Source organism: Stegodyphus dumicola, chromosome 4 (genome assembly GCF_044657685.1).
Source record: "Stegodyphus dumicola isolate Sdum_Otavi_A_Nest chromosome 4, ASM4465768v1".
In the NCBI taxonomy this organism is placed as follows: Eukaryota; Metazoa; Arthropoda; class Arachnida; order Araneae; family Eresidae; genus Stegodyphus; species Stegodyphus dumicola.
This window is the reverse complement of record NC_140771.1, coordinates 165,040,026-165,063,385: the sequence shown is the minus strand read 5'-3', so window position 1 is coordinate 165,063,385 and position 23,360 is coordinate 165,040,026. Positions and strand designations below refer to the sequence as shown.

Genomic DNA, 23,360 nt, shown 5'->3' with positions numbered 1-23,360 from the left:
ATCTTGTTTAATGTTTTGTAAGCAAAATATCCCATTCCTTGATGTTAGCTTGGAATATAGTCTAAATCTCCAACAGTTCACATAATTCCCATCATTTTGTGACATAAAAAGCTTTGCATCAAGGATGTTTGGATATTTCGAATATTTTTGTCATCTTGAAAATAATGAATAATTAAATTTCTAACAGATTTTGTCCCTAATTTGAAGCGCCTTGTTATGGTCACATCATATATGGAACTGCTAATATATTTTGCTAAACAAGAAATAAATGCCGATGCAGACGGTAATTTTTATAATGTATTTATTTTCATTTAAAATAAAAATAATATCACTGGGAACATCATATGCAAAAAGATCTTAAAAGTATTCGAATTATTGATGGCATGTGAGTGATTAATTACCACTTCTTGAATAAATTATTTTATTATGAGGAATATTTTGATAACGTTTATTTTGTAACAAGTAAAACTTAAATTTTAGAAAGAATAATACATTAGAAAACAAAAATCAAATCCATGTTACATTATTTAATATAAGATCTATGCAAATTAATTTGAAAAATAGAGATGCCCAGAAACAAATACAAGCTACAGTTAAATGGTCCCAAATCCCATTTTATTTCGAAATAAAGATTATTCGATAATTCAGTATATCTTATTACCACTACGAAACTTAGAAATAAGAGTTCTTAAAATCCCTATCAACATTTTTTGCATGCAAATTTGTTGACGTCTCTGTTACTTTGTTTTTAGTAAATATCTTTCTTTTACAGGCAGAATGATCCTTATTTCTTCACTGAGGTTTCTCTTGATACTATCCATATTTTCAAGATTTTGCAATGGTATGTATGCAATATTTATATCAATAACAGAAATATGTTAAAATAGAACATTTCGACAGTGTAAATGGGAATAATGTATGCAGTGCCAGGGAGGAATTGCTTAATCGTTGGACTACATGGGACAAATATCGCTTCACATTATTAAAATACAGCTTATTTAAATAAAATAATGAGGAGACATGGTATGTAATGGATCCAATAGATATCAGGTCACTGAAAAATCTTATGTGTATGGTAGGATGTTTGTCTGCATACATGATAGTGTTAAATAAATGAATTAATTGGATTGTGCTTCTCTGCAGATATTTTTACAAAATAAAAAAAAAATCCTCTGTCCTATATTTTTCCAGTGTGTGTAAAAGGGTTAAACATATGGTCTTAGAATATATTTTGTTTTCAAAAAACGGTTTCTCGAAAATTTGTTATGTAGATCAAATGAAATAAATGTTGCTATTTTTGCTAATGTTATTTATAATAACTATATATATATCCTATTTGTGTCGTGAAAAAAGCATTTCGGATTTTCTACGCGGATTTTTAGTTTAAATTATTGTCCGCTCGGCCTAAGAAATTGCCAGTGGTCGGTCTGTTGTTATGTGAACTGACATTAGATTTTTATAAGCTTTTATTTAGTTCACACATGATGTTTACATCGCTATGGTCAAAAGTTTGAACTATTTAATGATAAGTTATCAAGCTCAAAATTTACGCGCACACTCTTTGCGAATGACAGTATAATATGGCAGAGCGATGTTTTCAAAATTCGGTTTTGAGTTTTTTTAATTTAATGTTGAAACCATTTTTTGCAATTATTTTTGTTTAACGAGCAAATTAAAAATCTCAGAATTTTATTTGCACCTTAAATAAAGCGAAAAAAATCTTTATGGGAACGTTATATGAAATTTTTAATCTAATTTCTGAATTTTGGCGAATTTTCGGAAATAACTCGGATTTTTCGACCATTTGATGTCTGTTATTTTAAAATGTCAGCATGTAAAAATGTATATGTTATGAAGTCTTCAAATTCTTATACATTATTAAAAAACATACTTTTAGCTTTCATTCAGAACTATAAAAACTATGTTACTTGAGCGATTTTGGAGATTTTCTTTTTAATATCTAAGCTAAAGGGAAAATTCCGTTCGTCGTTCTGCAATCATGAGATTTCTTTTGCCAGCGTCATTTGAAAATTATTATGATGTCAAGACATGACTTTTATAAGATTTTTTTTTAACTCACTGATATTATTTATTTCTATTGTTAAACATTGTAATCGCTTTTTTAAAAAAAAATTCCCTGATAAGCTATCGAGCTCACATTTTGTGCACACACTCTTTGGATGACAATAGAATATGGTGTAAACATATTCCATCAGAAACATTTTAATACATAATTTGTAGCTCGATATATATGAAATTTCTAATGCATATGCTTGGTCAGCAACATACCTGGCATACTGCTCAAACACTCAGATTCATTCAGGAGTGATTTTAATCACAAAACCATATGTTAAGTCCTCCATTTGCTGGAGAGGGGGATTATTATACGGTTCAATGTCCAACTACCCTCTTTAGTAAATAAATCAGTCCGAAATGGCATAAATGGTTATGCTTGTAGCTGCGCCTCTTACCCCAAAACTATAGCAGTGGCTTTAAATTCGCATGAAATTGATTATTTATGGAGGTTCAATAGGATAACATTTCTTTCGGAGTGTATGATGTCGTTTTAAATGTTAAGTTAGAAATATAACTAAATAATAAGAGAAATTTTATATATAAAACAGTGATTATTCATTGCTGAAAAATGATTTTACAACTGATTAGTTTGATTGATAAGTTTTAAATCTGATTAAAAAAAGAAGAAGAAAATTTCAAAAAAAAAGTTTTTATAAAATAAGCTTTAATTTAAAGCTCATGAAATAATTAATGACCTAAGAGAAGGAAAATAATTTTATATATAGTTTACTGGGATCAAGAGATTAAATAATTCTATTTATAAACTTCATCGTTATTTTTATATCACGAATAATAAAAGCGTGAGCTTCTAAATAACGAAATCTAATAGTCGAACTCCATTATCAAAAGTGCAAGCCATTGTCTATAAACTTATCAAGAGCGTCCAACGTAGGTGACGTTTGTAAAGAGAACGATTTAATATCTTTTGTTCCATTAAACTATACAATAAGTTATTTTTCTTCTTTTGGTTCACTAATTACTTTATAAATTTCAAATAAAGGCTAATTTCATAAAAAAAATTTCCCTAATTTTCTTTTCAAATTAAATTTAGACATTATTAAAAAAGCTGAGCGATCTGAAAGCAGCATGCTTACAATTTAATTCTATTTTTATTTTTGCATATAACTCCTCATGCAATTTGTATTAGTGCATCGAATTCACATAATTTATGGTGTAGTTAAATAACATTTAACAGTAAACATTCTCACGGTGAGTCGTTTTTGATTAGTAGTTCTGAGAACATAAATAAACATCGGTGCTGAACATAACTTTTAAGACTACCACCGCCCCAGGAGGCCAAAATTATGAGAAATCGTAGGTAGTTGTCTTTCAAAGAGTTCATTGAATCTTAGAATTTTGAGCCTTTTGCGTTCGAAAATCTTACGTTGAAGGCGATGTACAAAAAAGCGTAACCATTTTCAATGTCCTATTTATAAAAGACTGAAAAGAAAGACAATTTCTTAAGCTCTGTTTAAGGAAATACAGCTCACAGAATCCCTAGAATGATTTTCAGAAGTCAGCTCTTGGATTAAATTACTTAAATAGGGCAAAGGTCACGAAAGTTATTACCGAAGAAGAGGGATGCTTTCGTTGAGTACTATCTATGTAAAACTGACTCATATTCACGCTACAGATGGCAGAAAGCCTAAAAACCAACTATGCAGCCAACTCCTTTGTCTGAGATCGATCCCGGGTAGAACTCCTTGTATCAGATGTCTGAATCACTTGACTTTCTTGGATTAGGATCAAGAGTATTTAGATTATAGCACAGTATTTGAGAACTCTCTGCCTAAGGGCAAGGTTACCTTTCTGGGTGACTTTATAAGAGAAGCCGGTTCGTATTTAACTTTACATACTCCGATAAACGAAAACTCGCATGGAGTTAACCAGTTAGTCGGATCTTGAAGTCGAAGTACAAGTGTTCAGTAGTTTTACCTGCTGGGGATCAGAGCAGTTGTCGTAGCATTCTTCCATTCTCTCGCTACGGTTTTCGAATGCATAAAATATTTTTTCGTGACATTTAACACATTTTTAGCATTAAGTTCTAAATACCATTTTCTTTTCCTTCTATATTTTCTATAGACAATTTTGTGTTAGAGGGATCGTAATAATAATTGTTACATCACTCTGAAAAAAATTATAGAGCGCCGGTTTAATCCGGAGATGACTGTAATTAAAAAATGTGATCTGTTTAATGTAATTCAAAATAAAATTGTTCTTATTTTTTTAGCACAAAACTGTTTTGGCGGGATTGAATCTTTCGAAAAAACCACGGGAATGGCTTTTGGCCCATCTGTTGGGACTTCTGTGCTGCTGCATCAGCAAGACCAGGCATTGACTAGGGATTGCATAAACCTGTGCAAGCAGCAGTCGCAGTGCCTTGCCTTTTCTCTTGACTATGCAGGATTTAGGTGCAGCTCATACAACGTCAACACTGTCGGCAGGAGAGACGCCTTGGAAGTGAGGCTAAATAATAATTTCTTCGAGAAGACCTGTTTCCATGGAGGTAAGTGTTTGAAAAAATTCCTCTCGTTTGGTGTCACTACTCCAAAATCTTTAAAAAGTGTCGATTTGAGATTACTGTGTCTTTTCCGAGGGTCATTCAATTATAAACAGGAATTTTTACGCTCCATTCTCATAAAAGAGTTCAACGTAATCATGCATCCGTCCGCAAACACATACATATTTTAAATTGCCTAGAATAATGATAGGTTCTCGTTTTATCCCTCTTCTTAATTGTAATCAACCTGTTGATGCAAGACTTTCATTACAGCGTTATGTAGGGATTTTTCATTACATTTTTGACAATCAAATTCATCATTCCATCTCAGATTTTTTTTGAGATTTAAAAATGAGGTTTTCGAGACCTTTCAATCTAGAGTGCATGACTGATGCAAAACTTTTAAAGAAAGTTCGAGAAAGTTGAAAATGAGCCAGATGCTCGTCGACCGAGAACTTCAACACATGGCGACAAGCCGACTGCTCTAATTCTGATCACTTAATGAATCAATCCCAGAGAATTTGCTAAGTAACCTAACTTAAGTGTTGATAATGTGGATGTACTAGTTAAAGGTCGTCTTCAGCAAGATGAGCGCCATGTAAGTTCCCTCTTTTTTGGTGCCTAGAAAAAAGATATAGCTTGGTTCTAGTCCCACAACGTTTTCAACGTTATGATAGGGATGTATACATGCTTTAAGACTCCATAATAACCTGTGATGAAAGACGGATGCGTTACTTCATTGCATATTTAAAAACAGCAAGTATGCAATAGCAAGGAAATTCAAGTCTAAGAGCAGGTTGGTATCTATATTAAAATTTAGTGTGAGAAATTCATTTCTAATATAAGCATCTACGTAGAAATTCACTCTCTTGAGATATGTCTTCTGCTTCCTAAAAATGAGATTTTAAATGGTTAGATGTAGATTTTTTCAGAAAGTATTCACATTTCTGTAAAATTTTATGATTCTTTATATATATATATAATTGTATGTATAAGGATATATATATCTCTATAGAAACCTTTTGTAGATATGTCTATTCATTTTAACTATTCGTTAATCATTCTATATATATTTTTTACGCGTGCGTTTCATAAAACAGATTTTAAAGGGGGAATGGCTTTAAAGAATTTTATATGTTCTCAAATTTCACATGAAACTGTGTTCTTACCATATACCATGCAAAAGTTTGACTCTGGAAATTTGAGAAAATGTCATCTGAGTATACACAGATTTATTTTATTGATAAGAAGTTAAAGGATATAAAATGCATTCATAATAGATTTTGAGGAAAAGTATCAAAAATGGAACATTTAATAGATTCCGTAAAAGGGTTTTTGTACACTTTTAACATTTTGAACCCTACATTACAACCTGAAACATTTTTGATTCACGGTGAAGAAATGTTGTCACATTCCAACCGCATTCATATTATACGAAAAATACTACGGAGTCGTAAAGCCTACTTACAGCGATTTCTAATATAAAACAGATTTTCAGTATAAAATACAAAATTACATATGATATATCATGGATCCAAAACAACCGTATGGATGCCTTCATTATTCATTCTATGCGTCTCTATTTCTGACTGCTCATCCACAAGTATATCAAATATCACAGTATATCAAAGGTGAAAAAAATTAAAAGCTGCACATATTGCATCTTTTATCCATTGATACTAAAATCTTAACCCATAAATTGGGAAAAAACTTTTAATACTAAATTCTCAACATCTATTGTTAGCCTAGATGGTTTGCATTTGAATGCATTATGAATAACTTAAGCCAAAACAGAAAGGAGTTGTTAATCCAGTTCCGATTTAGGAAACACATTGATATGTTTATCAAAATTAACACTGGGTCTGTCTGCGGGGAAAATTGATACCTTTTTAAGATTTAGATTTGGAAGACAAAAAATTCTTCCTTACCTGTTTAGCAATTAAAAAAGCTTTTCCCTCGCTGTTCTCGTAAAGTTCTAAAAGATAAATCGCTAGACTACGCTCAATATTACAGTATTTCAAACGATTCGTAAGCTCATTTTATGCTACTCACTTTGGATTTGTCCTTAGCATCAGAAAAATAAGCATTTTTTAAAATTTTTTCTGTATTGTATATGAACTTTAGCTGAATAAGGTGAAGGAAGACTAAACTCTGTCTTTTATGTTTCCACAACCTAATGTTACTTGCAATTTCAGAATCTGTACACACAGCTTTGTTCTACATGATATATATATAGCTTTTGCAACTGTTGTAGCATCTTACAAAATGAAATATTTTGAACAGCTATGAGACCATAATTTTTCAACGTTCGGTAGAAAGTTTTCCGGGAAAATGTCTTTAAACGTTTCTATTTTCAATTGATAAAAATCCTTTAAAATTGTTAACAACTTTTTGCCAGAGCAATGCTAGCAAACGTTCAGTGTTGATGAATGAATCGTAGAGCATAAATGAAATTCTATGAGTGAACGAGTGCATTTGTTTACCGCAAATCCGCGTTTGGGAATGGTTTAACTTAAATAATTCAAATTACATAATGTATTATTAAAAGTTAAATGAGGTTAAAATGATTCATATTTTAGTATCTTTTGTTTTTAAATTTATAAATAAAAATGCGATGTAAAAATATCCTAAACGTGAAATGCTACTGATTTTTACTACTTTGAAAGATTGTTAAAAGATCTTTTACAAAAAAATTTTTTGAGCTGTATATTCAGCATATTTCATTTATATTATTTAAAGTATACTTTGAAAATAAAAATGAAATTAGTTCCAACATATTTTGAATTTTTATCAATTTAAAACGTGTTGAGACCTTTTTTAAACAATTCTTTGAAAACTTTTTAACATTTTCAACTTCTAAATATTTTGATCGTTATAAGTTTTTTATTATCTCTTTCATTTTATGCGTATATATTTGTACTGCACAAAATGTCCCATATTTTTATGCAAACCAGCGCAGACTTCAGGGCATATGTCGTTGTTTCATTTCCTTTTTTATTTTCTATAGTGCAAAGGACCCTGTTCGAGAACCTCTGTGGAGATCGTCTGTGGGCATTCGAGAGAGTCCGCGACGCTTTCCTGAACGGCTACGTAGAAAAAGAAGTGCAGAATGTGCAGACGAAAGAGGAATGCGAAAGACTATGTCTGACGGAGGTCACCTTCATTTGCAGGTCAGCCGACTACGACGAGGTTATGCGTGTCTGTCGTATGAGCAAAGAAGACAGGAGATCCCAACCTCAAGCCTTCAGAGAAGTCGTCGGAAGTAACAGGGATTACTTGGAAAATCAATGCGCAGCTTCAGGTAAGGAGAAGTATTTCGCGAAGATACAGGTGGGCCACAGAAATCTGATGATTTTGAGATGGAAATCAGCACTATGTGATGTAATTAAAACATTTGTTATTTATTTTTTTGAGCGATGGGGCATATAATGTCTTTTATTTTAACAGTCCATTCACATCTTTAGCCTCTTATTTTACTGGATAACACATTTTTCAAATGTTCTGCACCATTTGTTTACCAATCCTTTAGTGTCAGTTGCAAGTTTTATATGGTTGGTGATTGGTTAAGTGCAGTTGTTACTTGTAACGCTACGTGGCTTAGCCCATGTTCCTAAGTTTATTAATGCTCATTTGAATCTTCAGATAATTCCAGAGGAAGCTAATCTGATGCTGACAGGTCTAGAGAACATGTCAGGCACAGAATGTCTCCACCTTTGAGAATAATACAACATAGAAACATATGTTGAAGCGCCGTCAAGGATTCTTTGGCATTCCATTTCGTTGGAATCATAGCCTTTTGTGATCTATTCCACGACAAAGTATATCTGGAAAAGAGGCATTTTATAGTATCAGTAGCACTCATTGTTTAAAAAAATAAAAGACCGAACATAGGGAATGGTATTACTGTAATAAATTCTATTGTGCATCCTACTTTTCTTAAATAAAATATTTGAGCTACGTTTAATAGGGCAGATTCTATTTAAAAATCTTCCCTTTCTCCTACCTCAGCCTGTACATTTTGCTAATGTCAATGCTAACAACCGAAAATATATCATAGAGGGAAAAAAGAATATGTGTTTGATCAGAAATCTGGAGACCATTGGTTGTAATTAGTCAAGAATATCCCAATTTTGATCAGAGTATCTCATATCCAATTAGGATCCACGAATAAACCTTCAGCTCGTTTTCCGAAGGAGGTTGATTAGCATCGTAGTTTTCTGATGATTAAGTAACATTTCGCCAGAATCGCCATCTTCTTTAGAGATCTGTGTTTGTTCATGCGCTGCATTTCCAATATGTTTGTATGATGAGCTGGGGGCATGAGATAAAGTATCTCTCTGTCCGCTTACCTTTCACAACAATATCTGAACTCTTATGTTCATCCTGAAACAGGAGTTTTAGAGAAATGTTACACATTATCCGTCGAAGATAGGAAGGAATGTTTTGATAAAAACGAGAATTCAATCGACTTCAATGCCACTTCGTCAGGGTGAGGAACAGTCAAATCAGTTAAAATCTTGTTAAAAGAAAGCGAATCCAAATACAAGGGAAATTGTGGTAACATAAACAAAAAAAATATTTCTTTCTCAAGGGGGATTTGGAAAGTTTGGGCTTTCGGAGACGAACTTTCGGTCGCTTGGGGAGGTAAGGAGAAATTCACGAGGACCATGTGCACAATTTTTCCTCGATACTTGTTTTTCAATTCAAACCAAAAAGCAGTTTGTATTATTTAGTTTAATTTTCCGCAAAGAAGTACATACCCAGCTGCTTCTCAGTCAAAGATATCTTCATTCAAACTCGGAAGAAATCTAGATTATTTAATTAATTATGAACTTTGTCATGAGGTTCCGAGGATTATCCTATATACGTCGTTAATTATGGAGACTTTTGTTCCTAACACCTATTAAAAGTTTTAGGTTCAGTTTTCTTAAACGGTCTTGAAATATCAGCTATAGAAATGTAGCCATGTGTTTTTTTATAGATTCTACACGACTAACGAATGTCATATTAAGATATTTAGGTTATATCGGCTTTTAAATTGTTAAAACCAACCTTTCCAAGGGTAAATATTTACGTGCAGTATTTAACTTCTCGGTTTTTAAAGTTATCAGATAGGCTGCCTGCTTTCGTTTATATAGTTAATAAATTTAAAAGAATATCATTAGTAATGTATTCATATGTCTACATAATTAGTATATAATGTTCCTAACTACTTGATCTATGCTGAATATAAAGAAGCCTATTAAACTGTGTAGCGACTTATCGCTGAGTTCAAGTGCAAAAAAGTCCAGAAAAGGGATAAAATACCTTTCATTCATTCAAAGAAGTAATACAGTCGGCCCCTTCTCGGGCGTACAGGGAACCTTCCACTCGGGCTGTTAATAAAGATAAGAAAAATAAGAAATTAATCTAATATTAAACTAAAATGACTTAGTCGAACCTAGACACAAATACCTAACGTAGTTGGTATTTAATAAATTAGACAGCGATTATCAACAGGAACATACAATACGGCAGAGAATAGAAGGTTTAATAACGAAGTAGCCTGGCAAGAAACACTCGCGACTAAGGGCTACTAAGCTCTCCTGCTGAAGTAAAGTGAACTTTCCTTAAATACTACTCATACCTCCTTTACATTCAGCGCGATTCTAAAATCTCATTCTGATAGGTGCTTGTAAGTGGAAAACAATAATTAAAAGGAAAGGGTTTCAAAATTAGAAATAACTGTATGAAATTAAAATGCATCTTACAAGTAATTTTTCCATTTAAAGGAGGCCTGTCTTTTTTCTGTGGGAGGATAATTGTGCTTTTTGCATTTTTGACTACCTCATTTATTCTGGTCTTATATTTTAGTTTCGTCGAAATAGTATAAAAATTACCTCGAGGCGTACTATGTTTTCCTCGAAGCCGAGAAAGTTTTAACGTACCAAAGCTTCAAAAGCATTAAAAATAGGTGGGTTTTGTTTAACGACTTGTTGTCGCTGCTCATATAAAATAAGCTATGTGACTTCTGTCAAGGTTATTAATTTTTCATAATTTGCTTGTTGACATAAATAGTAGAATACTCTAGCGATATAAAATATTGTGAAACTTTGGTTTACGAAAGCCTTAGCTCACGAACAAATCGGTCAAAACATTTTCCAAAAGAAAAATGTCTTGGATGGCAAGTGATGTCTCGAGATATGAACAAGTAAACCGGCATCAAATGATTGCCCAAAATGCAGCTAATGCAATGGAGGAAATGTTCTTAGAAGAAGAAGGAGGAAGGGGAAATGTTTTTAGTTATTTGATCCTCGAAATTTGTGCAAATGGGGTGAGGTGCAAAGGTTCATAGAACATTATCACACTCAGAAGTAAGTTGTAGTATAAATATCTGCAATAACAATGTCTTGCTTTAAAAAAATTTTAAAACACAGATAGAAATAAATCACAGAGGATAAATTTTTAATAAGGTTTGGCGATTCTTAAGTAGGGGCAAACGGGGAGAAAGAGAAAAGAAAAAGAAAAAAAAATATTTTTACGGAATTAGGATTTTTTTTTTCAAACAAGAACATTTTGCACTTTTAGTTTCTTCACTGTTTTCTACTAACTTACGAGATAGGGTAAAATTGAATTCGTCTGTTTAGTATTGCGCTAAATATAAAATAATAATATTGTGTATGAATTCCAGTTGTTTCGAATTACAACCTAAGTACTTTTTTTTTCATAAATAATCATTTGGGATCCGAGAACGGATTATTTAATTTTACATTAATACCTATGGGCAAACATTTTTGGTTTACGAATAAATCAGATAACGAATTATCTTTGGGAACAAAATACATTCGTGAACTAAAATTTCACTGCAATTGCATCCAGCGTCGTTTCGCGACTTTTTTATGTCTCTTGATTACTCTACTATTTACCTCAACAAGCAAATAATGAAAAATAAGTAACAAAGGTAAATGCCACATATTTTAAGCTCAGAATGATCACGTTGCGTGGCGCTTTCAAAAACATTGCATGTACTTCAGCAGTATAAACTTAAAGAATTTTTAAAGTTAGTTTTTGACCGTCGTAAATGCAAGTTGTAAGTCAAAAACTACTTGTATTAGCGTCTCAAGTACCCTAGGATGGGGTTTCTTACTTCATATGGATTGTTAGTTTCCTTACATTACTTACTTTCATTTGCGCTGAAGATTTCAGGTTAAGTTAATTAGTAAGGCAAAGCAGACGACTGTTATCTTCCTAGCGGAAGAGATGCTTTCGTGAAGAACTTTCTAATAGAACCTAGCTCGTATTTACTTTACACATATAAGAAACCACATAACCCACGCATGCAGCCAACTCCGTTTGCTCAGAATCGAACACGGGACGAACTCCCAGCATTCAGCAGTCCAGAACAGTCGGCTATTAGTGGAGTCGTTGATGATTCCAGAGTTATTTGTAGAGTTAAGATTATGACTGCTTAATTTCTAGTCAACAGAAATGTGAACAAATGACGTAAATTTCTGGAAACTAGCTCCTTCATTCATTGAGGAAATTGAAAAAAAAAACATTATTTTATAAAACCTGTTGCAAAGCATAAGCAATAACTTCCTATTATGTCAGATAAATAACGATATCAAATCAATAGCAAGAGTAGATTTTATGAACATTTTTGCCAAATATTTGGCAGAACCTCAATTCAAACTTCGGCTCTACAAAACATCTGTAATCTAAACAGATGAGTAACTTCCAATTTCCTTCAGTGCAAAAAAACAAGAAATTGAATTTATGTTTTTTTTATTAAAGATATAACGGTTTTCCTTTAATATGCACTAATTGCTTTATCTGTAAAGATGGAAATCGTACACAGTGAATCTTCCCTTAAACGAAAGCTCATTATTTTTCAGATGATTTTTTGGGCTCTGTAATGGTATTCCGCTTAGAAAATTTATATTTAATACTGATTCTTTAAACGTTTAATATGATATTATTTTTTAAATATGCATGTTTCTCAATTTGTACAAGACTTAAAAGAAATGATGGCGACAACTTTAAGGTGTGATAGTATAGAGTAATTAGAATTTTACAAGGTTTGGACTCCGGACCTCCCCACTACAAGCCCGATGTACTTTATATTATATCTCGAAAGCAGGCGTTAATAAAGAAGAAAATTACTTCTATTCTTTTCCTCTAAGAGAGTTACTGGGAAGGAGGGAATCCAGTAGATAGTGACGAATCATCGCCATCACATTTTTAATTCTAACGCCAATTGTAGATTAATTAAATATTCATCGGTGCAAGAAATCTGAAAAATCAGCAATTCCTTCGCTATGATTCGAACTCTGAGTATCTCAGTTGCTAGTCGAACGTGCTTGCAATTACACCACGATGGCAATCGTTAAAAAGAAGAGAATTCCTTACAATAGAAAAATAACAATATTCGTAATAGTTGTGGATTCGAAATGGAACGGGAAAAGACAGTAAGTATGAAGAATTGGAAATTAGAAAACTGTTTTAACCACCGACATTCACCAGAAATAGACATTTGCAATGATTTCTCAAAGGAACCGTCAGCGGTTGCATCATATATGCATCCTAATGGCAATGAATTTTGTTTACAAGGCGGACACCTCTGGAAACCCTGCCGCCCGAATTACAGTCGCAGTACACGAGTGTATGACACATCGATCATCTTCTAAAGTATACTCTAATGACTTCGTTGTTAACATTATAAATATGCTGATGTTACGGTTGCAAACGCAATAAATGTGTAATGCTTGACAACTTTCACGTCAAGCATTGCACTTCCATTTTTCAACCAAGCACTGCAATTTCACATCAAGCACTAATTTCTACTGCGTTTATTACAGTAATAATAACATTTAATCATTTCTGACTATTCTCCATAGCAAAACTGCAGTCAGCGATAAAATGTTTACGTTTACTTATTTGTGTTAAATATCGCGTTGAACGTCTTCATTTTATTTTACTCAATCAAACCCCTCTATTGCGAATTCGACTTAACCCCAAGTTTTAACGAACAAACCTTTTCTCCCATCCAATATCCTGCATACCTAATGTTTTGTTATATAGCTACAGCAAATCTCCTAAACTATGAAAATTGGACATTGAGAGCATTATAGATACTTTCAACAAAAACTTCCTTTTTGTAGATTTCCTTCTTTCTTTACGTGGTTCCTTCAAATGTTAACTGAAAGATTACTAATAAAATGATCCATGTTATGATATTAAAATCCATGTAAGAATATGGAAAAACACTTTTCTCTTCTTGTCGTTGCTGTGATTTCACTCTTCCTTTCTCTGTGATCTAAATCAATATTTCTGACACCTTTTGGGTCTGCCGTCCATTTTTAGAAACCACTGAAGGCTTAACGCTCTCCTCGGTAATTCACATCTATTCTGTTTACAAAAATACGTCAGAAAAGTAAAACAATAATGGTAATGGTTAAGCAATTTGAACATAAATAAAGAATAAAATTAATTAAAAGTAAGTAAATTTAACTAAATTACATAAATGATGGCTAACAAAATTTAAATTGTGAAGTTCATTTAATTTACATAAAAGTTATTTTACGTTTAGAATCTTGAAGTCACTTGTCTCTTTCCGTTTGCCCGCCAGAATGCAAATTAGTTCATGTGAATCTAAGTGAAGGTTTAAGTTTATTACGTCAAAGCGTGTTCTGCCGTTTGAAGGCCGCGTGATTAGTTTCAATTCTAGATAAGAGTTCTCGTCTTCGCCGTTGCTACTTGCCGATACTTTTAAAACCAAGCCGATGAAGTTCGATCCAACTTCGGAAGTAAACTATTATGTGTAGCCTTTAGCTATTAGTATTTAAATTAGATTTATTTTTGAATTATTACTTTGAGTTATAGCCATAAATGCTGGCATATTTCTATACATCCTTCTCAAGTTTTGATACTTCAATTTTAGACACAGAGATAAGTCGCTTAAAGTCTACAAAATGGTTAAGTCCTATTTTACAGTAGTAAAAGACATTAAACATTATAAAATCATTCTAAAACCTCATCGATAAATTTTCTTCAGGTGATTTCGTTTTTAGTTATTGAGGTTTTTACTTCATTGAATTCTTGCTCCACTAAATGACACGAAGGGAACGCTACAAGAAATTTCTGTACAATATTCCCTAAACCAGAATAAATAGGTATCTTATGCTGGAGCCTGAGCTTATGATATCCAGATCTAAATTCATATTTTGACTGTTCATTTAGTCTAAACTCACTAAATTCATTTTCTAACTTGATGAGACTAAGAGATGCTTTTGAAATTGCACAGAAAAAGCGATCTAAAAGAGAGTCGGGAGCATTTACATTTAAGATATCTTGAAATCGCTTCGTTTGAAGCTCAGTTCTAGAGCTTCCAAAGCTAGCAATGTTCAAATGTATCTTCCCCGTTTTCTTCAATAGTTGGCAAATTTGAAAAGTCGCTAAGTTCTTTCGGTCCTAAGTTACTTTCATACATTTTAAGCTTAACCACAAACTCAGAAATTACGTTTTTGGTTTTTATTAGAATGAAACCGTGATCTTGGTTCTGGAAGTTCGATTCCTTTAACTTACTAAATAAATCTGTTTAGATAAGTTTTTTATACTTGTTTTTGAATTTATCCAGCCTATTTTTAAAGCAGCATCTATATCTTTCAAAAACTCTAGCCCTGAGTAGAAACGTTTAAAAAAGGGCTCAGACAAGTTTTCTTCGATAGCCAACGAATCTCTAAATAAAAAAGCAGGTGATTCAAATAATCATTAGTTTTAATACAGAGTTACTCGAAAAAAACAATCTGTCACTCAAAGAGTTACCTCTGGAATTATTCCAGATGTTGCTGATTTTTTTAACAACTCAGCCAAAGATCCCATGACTTCCTTGACCGGAATATTAAATAATACGCGTTGTTTTCTTAAATTTCATTTAAATTGATTGGATTGAATTAAATATACTTCGTCGACAGCGCATAAACCACAATAGAATAAATGCACTCTTTAAAATTCCCTATATTTGGTTTTTATAACGACACTCTGAATGCACAAAATTTACATCATTTGAAGAATTATCGTTGCCACATGTTCTATTCAAATACTATAATAAAGCTAAAACGATGTATGAAAGTAATTAAGCACACAAAACAGAAAAGAAACAGTTTTCAGTTTTTCACAGACGGTTTAGTATTTCTCATTCAATTAATTCAGTTCTCACTTCGCGACAAGGCAGAAATGCATACTTTTGAGGCTTTCGCTATTCGGGTAACGAGGAAGTGGTAAATAGTTTTTTATCAGCTTAATATGGCGAGATCATAACTGTACAAGGAGGTTAGAATAGAAGGAGGGAGGGTTCGCCGTTTCCTCCACTATCGGGGATTGAAACCTCCGCCGAACAAGCGGCATCCATGTTTGTGACTTCAAAACATTGCATTACGTTAGTGAGCTGCTCCGTGCATGTATTTTCCAGTAAAAATATGTTAAATTTATAATGAAATGCTTCGCTATGTTGAATTTTTGTTTTAAAGTAATAAAGATGATATCCATAATTTACTATGTACAGCAAATTATTAAGAAATAGTTCGAAATCTAAATGCATGCGCATAACATTAAAGCCTTTAAAAAATGATGTTTCTGCATATTTCACGGATTTGCTTAGGTTTCATTAGCAACCTGTTGGGTGTACTTCCCAATTTTTCCTTTAAAAAGTGATAAATCTGATTTATTCACAATATTATCATAATTTATGAAAGAATCATTTCATATACAAAGTTTAAGGTATAGGAGCTGCTCTTCGTTCTGCATTTTTAGGAAACCTGAAAATAATAGCAAATAATTATCTAAAAAAATAGTCACAGGTTGCATTTTTTTAAATGAAAATTTTAAATAGAAGATCCTTTTCACAACCAACAACCTTATAACAACAAGAAAATAAATCATAATAAAATAAAACAGATTTATGTGAATTCAATTATTTCAGTTTATGCGCATTTCATATTTATTAATCTCAAAGAAACTGCCTTTAATTAAGCTGAATTACAGAAATACACCTATATAAGTTTTTGGATATATCTTTTCACATGTTCAATTGTGTAAATATTTTACATAATTTTATCACTATACTGGCCAGAAATTTGTAAGTTTATGCACAAAATTTTTAACAACAGAACAGTTTATCTTAAAAAAATGAATAATAATTAATATATAAAGAAAAGCATTGCTTTATTTAACATCTTTACAATTAATAAAAATAGTAATAAATGATTTCTTACTTTTCATGAAAGTTATAAAAGAATTACCTAAAACGTTCAAATTATACAATTTAAATCCTACCATATATCATTGTATCTTAAGGAAGAAAGATACCAGCTATAAACAGAAACATCAAAATGTATTTAACATTTTTTGATTATAGTTATATTACATAACATGTTTTGATCATTTAAGTCTTTTTTTTTCACATCTGGAAAGAAAACAACATGACATTGTGATATTTTTTAACATAGTTGTCATATTACATAAAAAAAAAGAAAATCAATACTTACGTGTGAAAAGTTATGCCCGGAATTTTTTTCGAGAATCTATTTGTGCATCCATACGCAACACAAGCTGACATGCTTCAAAAAGAAAAGAAAAAAATGTTGCAATGACAGACTTCCTTGCACAAGTCACGGTGATAACAGGAAGATGGCCGCCACGCTTCACCGTTTAAGTTGAACCTTCCCTCCTTCTATTCTAACCTCCTTGTAACTGTAGGAGTAAATCGTCTGTTGTCTCTTTGCCTTGCAACCATACATATGGTCGAAGAAACTAATGAATTCTCATTGGATATTGGATAAGACAATTAGTTACGAAATTATTAGTTCAAAGGGGCTGTGTCTCTGAAGGACTATTGTTTTCGTTTTGCGATTTTGCGTTGAAAACTTAAAAAGGCTGTATCACCGTTCAAATCTTTGCCACCAAATACTATCGCCCAGTGTTATATTTGAAGAAATTAAAGAATGAAGAATCTGCATAAATTAATGTATATTTCTCGCTTGTAATAAAACAAGGGTACATAGAGCCATCCAGTTTTAAATGACGTAATCCTACTGCGAATATGGACATCTGAAAGCCCGAATTTGAAATTTTGAATTTACTTTATTATCGATTTCATATTTTGTAAAACTTTTAATGAGTTTTTGATTAACAAACTCAACGATTTAAAAGCGAGCAATGGCAACACTCTACGGGGGGGGGGACTTTTTTATCTCCAGCACGAGGAACTGCGTATCGGAAATTCTAAAGATATGTTCATTTTAAAATTATTTTGCGACTTTGTTGTTGAACTGAATTTTACGGTTAAAGTGCAAAGAACATAATATTTAATAAATACAGGTAACACACAAAACATTAAACAAAACGCTCCGTTTGGACGTAATTTAAAATCTGAAACCTTTCATATTTTTTTTCCTTTATTTTTAATCTTTTTCGGAGGGGTGAAAATTCACATAGTCTTTGGGTCATAGTCACATAGTCAAAAACTCTTTTCAATCTGTATTCCGTCTTCTGTATGAAAATTTCACCCGTTTGGCGAACTGTAAGCGTAAAGTGTTTTGCACTGAGGACAAGATGAATATTATTCGTGAAGTACAGAACTGGTATTGTGAAATGTATATCTGCCCGGAACACAATTTATCCAAATTTACAGTTGCTATTATGGAGAACCCCTTAATTTCTGCTCATAGGAAAAAACCTGAATGGGAGGAAAAAGTTTTAAAAGGCCAAGCGTAATGTTTTTGAAGAAGCATTGCTGAAATTGTTCACTGTTTAAAAAACTGTAATCTGGTAATATCTAGACAAATGCTTCAGGTAAAAGCCAAAGAGTTTGCAAAGCTCTTTGGAGAAATTGCTTTCTTGTACTAAAATGGTTGTTAGGTTCAAGAAACGGGAGCATATTTCTTTAGGAATAATTGTTGGAGAAGCAGGATGTGTTTCAAAATTAGATGCCGAGAAAAGAAAGAAAAAAGTGATTAGAATAATGTCTGTAGGAAGTACATAGAAGAAAGACATTTTTAACGCTGATGAAGCCACAAGATGATGCCAAACTAAATTTTAAAATTGGGAGATCAAAGATGTACTGTCTAAAATTTTTATAAAGTGTGAATCACAATTCATTTATTTGCCAGGTACTGAGCATTATGGGATTTACTGATTGGAAATCTCAGAAGCTAAGATGTTTAAGAAAGGTAAAAATTCGCTTTGTTGTCCGTAAATTATAAGGCATAAGGGAGGGATTAACTATTTGGAGAAATCCTACAAAAACAGGGTGAAGTACCTTTGGCTCCAAAACAAAGATTCTAATCTTGACTTAAAACTGTTCTGCACCTCCAGATGTCGAAAACCTAGCGAGGATGATGTGTGTTTGCTCCCAAACGCAACTTTGATGCTGCAACATATGGACCAATCAGCATATATCAACATATGGACAGCACGATCAGCGGCTTAAAGTGTTATTGCAGAAAGAAATTCGCTTTCAGCATTTTATACAAAATTTCAGCATTTTCAGCAAGAGTACAACAATAAAGTAGATTGTAACATTTAACTTCTTAATACATTAGCGATTTGTTACTGAATCGGCTCTCTAAATGTTTTCGGCATGCTGAGGAGTGCAAGAGGCGTTAAAAAGGAAGATGGTAAAAAAGACAATTTGCCTGTGGCTATGTGGTAAGAAAAAAAGCATCAGTTTAGTACTTTTAGAGTGTGATACCGAGTTTTATAAAATGCGATGGTGATGTGACGTTCAAAGATCCGAGTAATGAAGATATTACGACGAAACTAAAAATGAGAAATATAAACAACAAGGATTAAAATGTTGGAGAAACCTAACACTTAGAAAGGGAACTCTCTATAATAAAGAATGCTAAAGCTGCGGTGCTAGTCATTAATAATATTTTACGCCATCGGCATAACACCATAGGTTCGTTTCTGGACATTACGTTAAGTTTCATGTGATTACGACTTGTTCTTTTTTAAATGAAAGAAACCTCCTCTATAGGTCTTTCAGTTTTTCGTGTCTTCTTACTAGGTTACAACAGCATCTGTTTATCATGTGGCATTTATCAGTTCCTGGAAAGCACCGCGATTTCTCAGACGTCCTACTATTTGACATTGCGAAAAATATTTGTCTTTCAAATTTAAATTGTGGTTACTTAATAATTGTGGCGATTTAAAAGTAGTAAATGATTTCCTAATAAGTTCTTCCTTCAATAGAGAAGATTGGCATACCCTGACGACTTGCGGAAATTTCGTTATCCTCATGATTATGATTCCATTTCTTTGTTTCATTTTTATATAATATGCACAGTATAATTAATGCATAGTAATAACAATGATAATACTTTTCAGATGGCAGATATTTTATCAATAATCTTGTTGCTGCAGTTTAAAACTCCTTTTATAACAGTTATAAAAGAACATAATTAAAAGACAATATTAATTAAAATAATATTAATTTTAAAAGACGCATTAAAGGCATATTATTCATTGACTTCCGTTACCAACGTTTTAATATTTTTTCTCCTTCTGTTGTAGACAAATTGTTTGCGATTTGAAGAATGAAGAATTTGCTGTTATTAAAGTGATTTTAATCTTATTATTTATTAGAAAGAGGGGACTCAATTTTATGAACTTTCTTTGCATTATTGCAGTTAATAAATCTTTCTTAACGCCATTCCTTGGTATAAAAGATTTCTTAAAGTTCTTCTATGCTCTTTCAAAAGTTTTCGCATGAGTTTGTTTTTCCGCTAATTGTTTGAATTACATGGAAGATTGTAATACAGGTGTACAGGTGCACGTAAAAGTATAGGAAAGACCATCGATGTATCATGGGTCAACTGGTAATGCCTTCCCATGCTAACTAACCCTTAAAAGGAAGAAAAAAGGAAAAAAAAAAAAAAAAAAGAAATTTTATACAATTGAACCTCCGTTAACAACTATTTCTCTTTAACGAAAACTAATGATTCCCCAAAACTTCGCGGATTTCTCGGATCCTTTCCCTGCCTTATTTTAAATAAAAAGGCAATATACTACACACCTAAAAGACTCTTAATAACATGAGGGTGAAAGATCTTTTTGGGTGTCTGTAGACACCAATGGCAACGAGAGCATCGATTCTTTCAGCTTTATCTCAGATAATGCTACATTTTAGTTTGCATAATTATTTAACATTTTTTTCTCAGTTATTCAGAACATGCTTCCTTTACTAACCGACAACAATGTTTACAGGACAATTCCATTCAATTGCTAAAACCCAATTTCCTACCAACTATGTCTCAGACAAAAAAGGACCTATTTATATCTGACTAATACCCATTTAGACACCAGAGCTTTCTCTGCCCTGTCATTCCAAACCCACTGCAACATTTCCTCGAATCCACGGAATCTATAAATGCAGTATTTTTTTCACCTTCTCTCCTGCGGCGTTTCCACAGTGTCCTCTTGCAAAAACACAAAGCTTTCCCAAAGTCCAGCGTGCGATTTCTACTCCCTTTTATCGGTGAGCAATGATGCGGTAAGTTGTAGCTGGCTCTTGCTGCATGTTTTGCATGGACGGGATGTAAGGGCGTCGATCTCTTTGGCCTACTTCGTACAACTTACAACTGAGCTGAACAACGCATATATCAACTTTCTTTATTTTTAATATAGAAACTTACTCTTAGAGAAACGGCTTAGGGTTTTTATGGACTTCAGATGTTTATAATACTTCTAAGAGGTTTTTTGTTTTCAGTTAGTGATGCAATCATGTCCGTTACATATAAAGGTCAGAAACATGAGAAGAAAGCATGTTGATGCAATCGACGGGGCGTGATATCACTTATGTGTGTTCCACAGGGACCGATTTAGAAAGTTGAATGTTTAGTAATAAACTTTTCAGACCTTCCAGGGTTTAATTTCAAAAATTAGGGCCGGAATTCTTTGGAAGAATTTCAAGAAAGGGAGGTAAAAATAAGTAAATAAAATATTAACTAATGAATGGCTAAAATTAAATACAGTGAAAAAGATTAAAAAATTGAATAAATTTAATTAAATTGGTGATAAATAGTTAAATAAAAATAAAATACTAGAGCTCATCATAGTGGTTCTGTCTTAAATTACGATTTTACTTAAAACTTTAAACACACACCGTATCTTCTGAAAAGTCCAAAGAACATGATATTTAATAAATAAAGGTAACACACAAAACGTTAAAAAAACGCCTCTTTGGACGTAATTTAAAATCTGAAACCTTTCTTTTTTAAAAATTTTTTATAATATTTTTTTTATTTTATTAGCATGAAATTAATAATTAATATGATGGATGAGCCTGCAAATCACTGCACATTTTCTGAAATCGTGCAATCAAACTGGACACGGCTGCCCTCATTTTCTTTTCCCCGCTGAATTGTGTTCTATACTTGCTTTTAACTACAGCGATAGCCGAAAACCTAGTTTCGCACAAATACCACGTCGAAAATGGAATTTAAATCCTCTGAGCCTTATCACTTCGAAAGGAATATTCATCTCTTACTGAAATCCAAAATTCTGTCAATTATATGCTGCCAAATTTTGCTTTCAAACTGTTGTCGCAAAATAACTCGATAAGATTTTCTTCTACCGCAGAAATAAATTCAGGCGGAGCCCTAGTGTGTTAAACTGATCTTGAATCCATGCAAATCTACCAAAATGTTCACTTTGAAAGTATTACTCAAACCTGATGAATTAGCTGGGATAAATGCCTCTCAGACATGATTTTTATTTCTTGAGAAACATCAATTTTACATAAACAATTGCTGAAATATTAAAAAACAATCATTGCCTACATCTTCATTCAATTTTCGCCTCCATAGTTTGAGTTTTTCCATAAAAGCTTATATTTTCCCCGTTGACTACAAAAGGTACTTTCTTTTCTCTGCAGAGGGAGATTAAGAGAATTCACCTTTTCAAAAATGTCGCATAAATATGGCAGTTTTATTCAAAATTCGGCATCAGCAAAATCTTCTGCACTTTTGTATCCATCCTCTTTAAGGAAAATAAAAATTTCTTGCCGCATTTCAAAGGTACGTGATAAAACATTATCACGAGAGAGCCATCATGTTTCGTACAACAAAGATAAGTGCTCGGCTCTCACATCCTTATACAATTAAAAAAAAATATTGCTTTCAATGGAATATGAATAATTTACCACATATTCTAACAGCTGATTAATTTCAGGACTGAGATGCTTTGACGCAAGCGATTCTGTATGTATAATGTAGTGGGTCCACAATGCTATTCGTTTGGTGATTTCTTCGAATAAGTGCCCGTAATCCTCAATAGCAGACAGACATGGAGCAAGTTCCATCAGTACAGACACCAACGCATTTAAAACAATTCAAATTATTTTCAGATGTGAATGTATCAAGAATCTCAAATAGTTTCTGAGCCTTTGCTCCTGCAGTGATATGTTTACAAAACAGAAGGTTTTCTTTAAAATTATTACAATGTATATACCGTAGAGCAAATGAGCATCCTTACTATTATCCGTAGTCTCATCTAGCTGCAATTCAAATTCCCGTCATTTAATTTTCTTCAATTAATTGATCATTGATATCCTCCGCATATGTTATATTCTCCGACTAATTGTGCTAATGGACAAAAGCATTTTTGAAAGCAGCTTCCTAGCAGACTTAACCAACCATGATGTTCACCATATCTACAACAGCTGCTAGAATAAATTCTTCTGCAAAGGTATCAGGTTTCTTACATTTCGCGATTCCGTAAACCCCATTGTCAGATGCTAGCAAAG

The 23,360-nt window shown here is 32.6% G+C and overlaps 1 protein-coding gene across 1 annotated transcript in view; it reads left to right on the top strand.

The window, feature by feature from the left end:
• The window catches only part of LOC118200198 (uncharacterized), a 126,227-nt gene that overhangs the window by 30,953 nt on the left and 71,914 nt on the right, over positions 1 to 23,360 (top strand). Inside the window, exons 2-4 of the mRNA XM_085815727.1 lie at positions 773 to 841; positions 4,307 to 4,582; positions 7,584 to 7,877. Coding sequence (XP_085671853.1) covers positions 778 to 841; positions 4,307 to 4,582; positions 7,584 to 7,877 — 634 coding nt within the window. The 5' untranslated portion in view covers positions 773 to 777. The remainder of the gene's footprint in view (positions 1 to 772; positions 842 to 4,306; positions 4,583 to 7,583; positions 7,878 to 23,360) is intronic.